Genomic DNA, 8,490 nt, shown 5'->3' with positions numbered 1-8,490 from the left:
AAAAAGAGAGTGGGGAAACATGGCCTGGCATCTGCAGAGCAATGGTTGAAACTGAGGCTCTGAAAAACAGTAATAAGAGTAAAAAAGCAAGAATCTTACAACTCACGTCTATGGCAGTGTAGACGGTCCGGTGTGGGGGCTCGGCCCTCTCAGGTGCGGCCGGGAGCCAGGCCGCCTCACTACGCGGCCTAAATCAGCAGTTCAGTCTCCAAAGGTCCAAGCCCTAGGTCAGGGCGGGCAACAAACAATAGTCCAAGGGCTCAGACCCTCAGGCAGGGGCTGAGCAACACAAACAGTAGTTTAAGCCCAAGCCCTCAGGCAGGGGCTGAGCAAACAACAATAGTTCAGGGGCTCAGGTCCTCAGGCAGGGGCTGAGCAAACAGCAGGTAAGTCCAGACTTCTATGCCTGAGCGCTGGTGTGAGGGGGAGGCTGCCACCTGTGAGCGGGGTGGCAGGGGGGACACAGGCCCACCCACTCCACTGTGTCCCAGCCCGGGGCCCTAACAGCGGCAGTTAGTCTGCTGCTGTGCCGGTGGGGTCCTGACCGCAACACACCGACATCGGCTCACAGTCTGCTGTAGCCAGACTGGGGTCAGCTACCCCCGGGCTACTTTCCATCTCCCGCTCCGTGGGTACCTGCTCATCTCTGGTGTCCGGCGCTGGGTCCCACGCCATGGGCTCCTCGGCATGCTGAGGGCTGGCTAGGTCGGGCTGCTCCTCAGGACTCGGGTCGGGGGGACGCTCGATCAGCTCCTCAGAGTACCGGGCTCGGGGAAGGCTCGGTCCAGCAGGAGCTCAGTCAGGAGCGTCTGTTCTCTCCAGCTGCCGGGCAGCAACTGAGCCCTGGGGCCGGGCTTTTATACTTCCTGTCCTGCCCCTTGACTTCTGGGGGGCGGGGACAGGCCGCAGTGGCTCCGCCCACTGCTGCAGCAGCTGTTCTGGCTCAGCCCTCAGGTGCAGCCGGGAGCCAGGCCACCTCACTACAGGCAGTGAAATGGCTTAGACAGCATGTTGGCCAAACAGGTGATGGAAAAAACAAAGGAGGTAGAAGAAGCAACTCAGGCAGTAGAAGAGGCAACCCGGGCAATTAAGGAGAATGCAAATGCATACACCTCATGATGGCAGTGCCTAGATGGGTACAGGAGCCAGTTAAAGTATACTATGCTAATAGTGTGGGGACTGGTGATTTGTTTGAGACTGCAGACCCTGGCCAGGAGAACCCAAATGAATCAAATGAAGGTCTGTACAGAGATGAGGCATAGGTACGTTGTTTGTAAGAACGTTCAAAGGGGTGGTTTGGCAGAAACCGATGCTCAGTTGGCTAGTGTGTGGGGGTCACCCTACAAGTAGTGACCAAGGCTGGTGGGCCCAGTGTGGCGCGGGTGACAGGCTGCTGGACCAGGGCTGTGGCCAGGCACAGCCACTCAGGACGTGACCTGCAGGCTGTTTGGCCCAGGTTGGGAGCTTCTGCACAGGACTGAGACACCCCAGGCTGCAGGGCAAGTGGTGACCCAGCCGCTCCCTGGCTGGGGTCGCACCCTGGAATGTTTGGTTCCCACACACTGGCTCACAGGGGGTTTTCCAGAGACGGAGACAGAACTTAGGACACTCAAAGGCTGAATTTAAACAGATTAATGACCTTTATTTTGATTCAAACAGACAGGACCTGCTCTCAGCCGGGGAGGGGGGACCCCAACCCCGTAGGGAGGGCCTGGAAGAGTCACTGGCTACTAGACTCTCCCCTGGAAGAGGGATGATTCCTGGTGTGTTTAGTGTGGGGGACCTTTTCGTGATTTTTATACATTTTCTCCTTAATGCTTTTGACCTAGAATAAATAATCAGCCAAGAAAGGGCCGTGTTCTAGCTTATAACAGTGGGAACGTGCTGGGCATTGTGCTCAGAGTGGAAGCAAAGGGCAGGCGCTGGCTTTTAGCCAGGCTGGCTTGCTGGGACGTTGCAGTGTACGGAAGGGAGCTGTGCAGCTTCAAGTGCCCCCTGGTCAGGGAGTGGGATGAGGTCCCTGCCCAGAGACAGGGGTGGCTGGAGACAAGTCCTGACCTGATGGAGGTGGGATAGAGATCCAGTTACTGTGACAGTCTCCCTGAGAGAAGGGTCACAGACCCCAGCATTAGGTAGGGTGACCAGATGTTCCAGTTTTATAGGGACAGTCCTGATTTTTGGGTCTTTCCTTATATAGGCTCCTACTACCCTCCATCCCCATCCCAATTTTTCACATTTGCTGTCTGGGCTCCCAGCATTAGGGTAATTGATGACTAGGGCTGGACAAACCCTGGAGACAGGCTAAGAAACAGGGAACCAGGCTGCAGCATGGAGGGGACTAGAACCAGGCTTTGTCACAGCTGGTCTCCAATTCCCTTGAGTTCACGAATCCCCTCCCACTGCTCCCTCCTCTCCCTTCGCAGGGGTATCAGGTTTACTGCAGATCCATTTTCTTGGTGTGCTGCAGCTTGACGTGGTGACAGTGAGGTCTTCATCCAGGCACACACAGTCTGCGCCTCCTTGTATTTCAAACCTGTAACCCAGAAGCAATCGGAGCTAGAGTCAGTGTGTGCCAGGCACAGACCGGGGGTGACACCTCAAGTCTGGGAGGGGAGCTGCACACTCAGCCCCTCTGGATCCCCCCTCCCTGCAATCAGCCACAGGCCCCACTCCTGTCAGGAGGGGACGTTAAAGCAGCCAGTGGGGCATTTCCATCCCCTTTGACCAACGCAGAAAAAAAGAAACTCACCGATCGTCAAACTTGGTCCCGTTGGCCCATTTCCAGACCTGGCCCTTGTCCCTCCAGAGGCCGATCCAGTGGTCCAGTCTGCCTTCATATGGCAGCAGAGAATCCTTGGAAACCCAATAAAAGCATCAGCTGTGTTAGACCCTGACTCTGCTGCTCCCCCACCTTGGGCTGCAGGGGATTTCTAGAGGCCTCTTCCATGGTTACTGGGTGAAGGGATCAGATAAGTATTAACCCTTCACCCTCCCCGGCCTCTTTTTTGGGGCTGTGGCACCTACTGGGTGTAGCAGGAATTGAGCTGCAAGGTCACTGTCCGCCCAGCAGCCCCTTCTCAGAGCACAGCAGGGCCAGGAGGGAGAGGGAGCTGCAGGGGGAGGGCAGACAGACCCCTGCCACCAGGGATGGGGACCTGAGGGGAAGAGGCCTAAAGCAGACCTCACCTGCAGCTGGATTCCCCTGCCCCACCCATGAGGGAACCCTGGGGCTGGGGTGGGGGGGGGCAGGTTCTCACCTGCTCCAGCCCCAGGCAACCCATTGGTCTGGAGCTGACTGAGCCGGCCCAGCTCTGCACAGGACAAGTCTCCCACCTGGGCTCTGGCAGACGCAGGGTCGAGGGGCTGGAGCCCCAGGTCCAGCCAGGATTCAGCTGCCAGAACCGCACTGACTCTGGCTGCCCAGCCTGGGAGGCACCTGGGCTCCTCTCTGCCCTACAGGGGCTGAGCCCAGCCTGACTCCAGCCCTGTCAGTGGTGCCAGCGATCGCTGGGCTTGGCACAAAGCATCTAACCGGCTTCTCACCAGCTCCTGCGGACTCTCAATCCCAGCCAGGGAGGCAGCGTGTGACGAGCAGAAGTTCTGGCTGTAGGTCCAGTTCCTATTGGCCTTAGAAAAATAGTAACATTTCCCTTGGATCCGGATCCAGCCGTCCGGGCAGCAGGAGGCAGCAGGGGGCCATGGAGGAGATGGCCTAGATGTTACCACTAGAACAAACAACACACAAGGGGAGAGAGGCGTCTCTTCTGTCATCTCTGTGGAGAACGAGCAGGGACAGAAACAAGAACTGCCCGATGGGATCAGACTGATGGGAGAGACGGGCCAGTCTGAGAGTGGCCAGCAGCGGCTGCACCAGAGGCCACGGCCCAGCAACCCGACAAGCAGCGTAGCTGGAGTTTGTTATGACACACACACTGCGGCAGTGCCAGAGGCCAACCAGGCCACAGCCCCCATCGGGCTGGGGATGTACAGAGTGTGCAGCCAAGGGAATGGGGAAGGTGAGAGCAAGGGAGGAGTGTGTCTGGCAGGGGCGCTGGAACTGGGGTGGTAAGGGGGGGCCATGCCCCCCCCCATGTTTTAACGTGGGAGGGCCAGGCCTGCCCACTTGTTAACCTGGGCGTAGAGCCTCGGGCAGGCACGGTGCTGGCGGTGGCAGGGGCTGCGCTTCATGGCTGGACAGGGATAAGCTCTCCCACCATGATGAGCAGCCCCTGCTAGCAGCACCAGCCTCTTCCTGGCAGGGGGCTGAGCTGGGCCTTAGCTCCCCTCCCCCCACCATGGGGCCCCAGTCCCCGCTCCTCTTCCCTTTTGAGGCCCCGACACCTGGCCAGGCCAGAAGCCAGAGCCGGGGTGCGGTAAGAGCCACCCAGGGAACCTGGGCTGCTGTGGGGAGCCCCAGACACTCCACCGACCCTGGGGAGAAAGGAGTGGGGGAGGGGCCACAGTTCCTGCACCGGTGCTCTCCCTCCCCCCGCCCCCCCAGCAGGTCCCACGCTCCTGCTGCCCAGCACATGGATTCTCGTACAGGGCTAACGGCAGTGTCATGTGCTCAACCTTCCACAGCCACATCTACAGAGCTGGGCAGCTCAGTCCAGGAGGCAGCGCAGGGTGAACACCAAGCGGGTCACTTCTGTGACTGATCTCATGGGAGCAGGTACAATAGGCAGCGGCAGAATTTTAGAGGTTCAGAGCCCCCAAAACACCAGCAGGCAGCAGCAGAGAAGCTGCCAGACCTGCTGGGCCCCAGACAAGGACACCTTGCAGACGAGGGGCCCTCAGATCCAACAGCCTCTCTGAGCGGGTTTCCCTCCTCACCCAGCTCGTGTATCAAAGCCTCAGATCCCCTGGAACGCAGCCTGCAACGTGTGACTACACTGGAGGGGAACGTGGGGGCAGTGAGAGCATCTTCTAATTGTAGATAAATCTGATAATATTCATATGACTTTACATTGTGCCTCTTCATATAACTGTGTATTCAGCTATTTTCATACAACTTTGTATCAAGTCTTTTGATATGGAGACTTTGTATCAAAGCCTCATGTAAAAACTTTGCGTTAAGCCTTGGTATAATGTTAGAACAAATGTCTTTTTTCTAGGAGTAGAATAAGGTTCCCCCAACTCCCTTAATCAATTGCCCTGTTGAAAGAACAAGGTGTGAATGAGGAAGGCATGGAGGGCACCACCTCCAAACAGCCGCAACCCTTGCAGAGGGGATGGAAGCCAGACCCAAGGACAATAAAACCTGTCAAGTGGGCTCATTAAAGACAAGCAGACATACTGATAGCCTCTGGGGTTAGAAGCCAGCACCTTCTTTGGGAAATCACCCTCTTTGCAGCATTGTGACAACACCCTGGGGGAAGCAGCACAAAAGGACCAACGGACACAGGCTTTGAAGCGCTAAGTGTAGTCAAAGCGCCAGCGCTGGGAGAGCTCTCCCAGCGCTGTCCGTACTCCACCTTCCTGTGGGGAATAACGGACAGCGCTGGGAGCCGCTGGGGCTTTGACCACACTGGCGCTTTGCAGCGCCGCAATTTGCAGCGCTGGAGAGGGTGTGTTTTCATACCCTGCTGCAGCGCTGCAAATTTGCAAGTGTAGCCAAGGCCACAGACACAGATTTTGAAGCTGGTACAGATTTGCATGAGAGGGAAGCTGCTATAAACGTGAGGTGTCTTGCACAGGACCCTGGGTCTCATCTTGTCAACATTGGAGCATCGATCCGGATCGGCAGAAGCCCAGCTCCACCCCTCCCCCATCTAACTCACCTGGCCAGTGCAGTTAAGGGGAGCAGCTAGTTGGTAACAACATTAAGACGGAGTGTGCTTGGGTATATGAGTCTAATGTATCATATGCATATTAGACAGTGTTAATTAATACATGTATTACTAATAAATGTGGTGTTTTGCCTTATTCCCCCTGAAAAGATCCTGTGCAGGACTTTAAGTACAACATAATAACCCCAGCAAGCAGCACCCAGACCCCTCATCCAGCTGCTAAATCCTCCAGCGCCCCATTGTTAACCCCACAGCCCCACCCCTTGCTCCACATTAGAATGAGACTCACACTGAATGGAAATAGCCTGTAATCGCACATCACGTGACGTATGCACCAACTGGCCAAGTTTAACATCCCTGGGGAGTCTTCCCTTTGGAGATCCCTGACCTGGGGGTTAAATGCTCAGCAACACCACTGCAGTGATGGGGGCTCCCCCCGCCCCACAGCACCTCCCCACAGCTGAATAAAGCTTGTCCCAGCGATGCTGTAGCCCCTGCCAGCCCTGCTGTGGGGACAACTGAGGGGAAGGGAGGCTGGAAGATGAGGCCAGGCCAGGCACCTCAGAGCCATGAGCTGCAGACAAGTTACGCTGCTCAGTGAAGATCGGACACTGGATCCGTGTCAGTCCATCCATCCAAATGGGTGTGAAGAGAGAGTCCCCGAGTGTAAAAGGGGGCAACAGAGGGGGCTGGAATCAGGAAAAGAGCGACTGTCTTGTGTTCACTGACCTGGACGAACTACAAGGCTGAGGAGATCTGGATTCAGTTCCAAGCTCTGCCAGACTCCCTGCCTGACCCAGGGCAAATCCCTGAGGCCGAATCCACAAAGGGACGGAGGCATTTGAGGTTCAGCATCACAACGCTGAACTTTTACTAGCCTAGGAAAACCCTGGAACAACAATGGGACCCACAGGGCCTGTGCCCTCCGCCCCGCCCCTCTCAGAGCTCAGCCCCGGCTGCAGGGATAACATGTAGCGGGGACCCCCTGCCCTGGAGTCAGGTACCCACATCACTTCTTGGGAGAGCGAGTGCAGCAGCAGGCACCTAAATCCAGTTAAACTGGCTGGGGGGGGGGGCAGAGAAGACGACCTCCCTCATCACCTTTAACCCACTGGCAGGGCTCTCACCCCGACGTGAGACCCTGCTTCAGTCCCCTCTCCCTGGTGAGCAGGGATTGGAGAACAGGGGGTCCCACCTCTCAAGTGGGCGCCCTATGCACTAGATCAGAGGGATTCTAACTCTCTGGCCCAATTAATATTTAATTATTCAATCAAAGTGAAACAACTTCATCAGGAAATATCGAGGACCCCCTGCATCGGACTGTCCCACAGCTCAGTGGCTGGGCACTCCCCGGAGAGGTGGGCGACCCCTGGTCAGATCCTGTCTCCCCTCAGACAGAGGGGACTGGAACTGGGATCTCATATCCCAGGGAAGGGCCCTACCACCGGGGCAGGGTTAAGGGTGGGGGGGGGTCTCCTTTTCCCCCACCTGTTTCACAGAGGCCAGCAGCCTAAGCACACCTGCCAGATCCCTCCCCATGGGTACGACAGGCCTCTGGGTGCCAAGGGCCAAGCAGCAGCACACGCCCAGAGGTAGAACATGAAGTGCTGAGGGAACTTCTACAGCAAAAGTGTCGTCCCCAGGTGAGCTCAGGTGCCCCCCGGTTCAGTGGCGCCTGAGCAGGGGGTTGGCGGATCACAGGGTGCCTGAAACGGAGACTTCGACCCTTTAGTGCCCTTTGCGGAATGAGGCCACAGTGCCTTGGCTCCCCTGCCACAAAACAAGGACAAGGACACGTCCCTGCCTCACAGGGGTGTGCGGAGAAATCCGTTAGTGTCTGTGATACTCTAAGGTACGACAGCGATGAGGGGTGGGGGGCCATGAAAAAGCCTAGAGAGGCTCCTGTCTGACCTGACTGCTAAAGCAGAGAGATGAGGTGGAGCTGTGAGCCATGAAGGAAGAAAGCTCCACACCCAGAGACTGAATCATCGGGGGTGGGGAACTTACCTATCAAAGCTGCTACTAGAGTGATGATGACGACCGTCATAACCACGATTATTGCTCTGAGGGCAGCTGGACGATCCCATACTGCAGGTTTCATGGATCTGGAATTAGCTGGCTGATCTGGAAGATCAAAACCTGTTAATCATAGAATATCAGGGTTGGAAGGGATCTCAGGAGATCATCTAGTCCAACCCCCTGCTAATGTTTTTTTTAAACCCCAGTTCCCTAAACGGCAAGGATTGAACTCACAACCCTGGGTTTAGCAGGCCAGTGCTCAAACCACTGAGCTATCCTGACTCAAATTAGAATTGTTTGCCATCAGCCTCTGATCTGACACACACCAGATATTTATTTTGACCTCTTCAATGGTTCTGTCTCAGCTCTGGACACAAATATTAACTCAAACTCCCATTCACACTGCAAAGGAGAACATCACTCCCCAAATCAATTCAATTAATCCCCAGAAAGGATCCTGCAGAATTCAGAGGGATTCAGAGGAGGGTGGAGGATGACCAGGGGCCTGGAAAATCCATGACAAGAGTTTGAGGAAAAGCCTGGGATTGTTCACCATAGATGGAGGTGACTGAGAGGGGACAGGATAAACAGTCTAGGCAATAACAGATGGGGCAGAAGGCAGACTGGGAGCTTCTGGTGATAAAGCTGTGAACAGTCCCTGCACGCCCCCTTGTGGCCTGGT

At 56.2% G+C, this 8,490-nt stretch overlaps 1 protein-coding gene across 1 annotated transcript; it reads right to left on the bottom strand.

Moving 5' to 3' along the window:
* Nucleotides 1–979: 979 nt before the first annotated feature.
* On the bottom strand, nt 980–8,131 carry LOC123346316 (C-type lectin domain family 2 member D-like). The gene is made up of 4 exons (XM_044983655.1): nt 7,797–8,131; nt 3,544–3,725; nt 2,750–2,853; nt 980–2,533 (listed from the first exon to the last, which is right to left on the bottom strand). Exons 1-4 carry the CDS (start codon nt 7,888–7,890, stop codon nt 2,383–2,385), a joined length of 531 nt encoding a protein of 176 aa, XP_044839590.1. The 5' UTR covers nt 7,891–8,131; the 3' UTR covers nt 980–2,382.
* Between the last annotated feature and the right edge of the window lie 359 nt (nt 8,132–8,490).

Source organism: Mauremys mutica, chromosome 12, assembly GCF_020497125.1.
Source record: "Mauremys mutica isolate MM-2020 ecotype Southern chromosome 12, ASM2049712v1, whole genome shotgun sequence".
Lineage (NCBI taxonomy): Eukaryota > Metazoa > Chordata > Testudines > Geoemydidae > Mauremys > Mauremys mutica.
The sequence above is the reverse complement of the archived record's forward strand: the minus strand, read 5'-3'. Positions and strand labels throughout refer to the sequence as shown.

Excerpts from the sequence above, each read along its gene's own strand:
- LOC123346316 (XM_044983655.1), bottom strand. The coding sequence starts at position 7,890 with ATGAAACCTGCAGTATGGGATCGTCCAGCTGCCCTCAGAGCAATAATC. Across the intron at positions 2,854-3,543 it reads TTGAGAGTCCGCAGGAGCTG|GATTCTCTGCTGCCATATGA; the intron begins GTGAGAAGCCGG and ends TGGGTTTCCAAG. Across the intron at positions 2,534-2,749 it reads GGGACCAAGTTTGACGATCG|GTTTGAAATACAAGGAGGCG; the intron begins GTGAGTTTCTTT and ends TCTGGGTTACAG.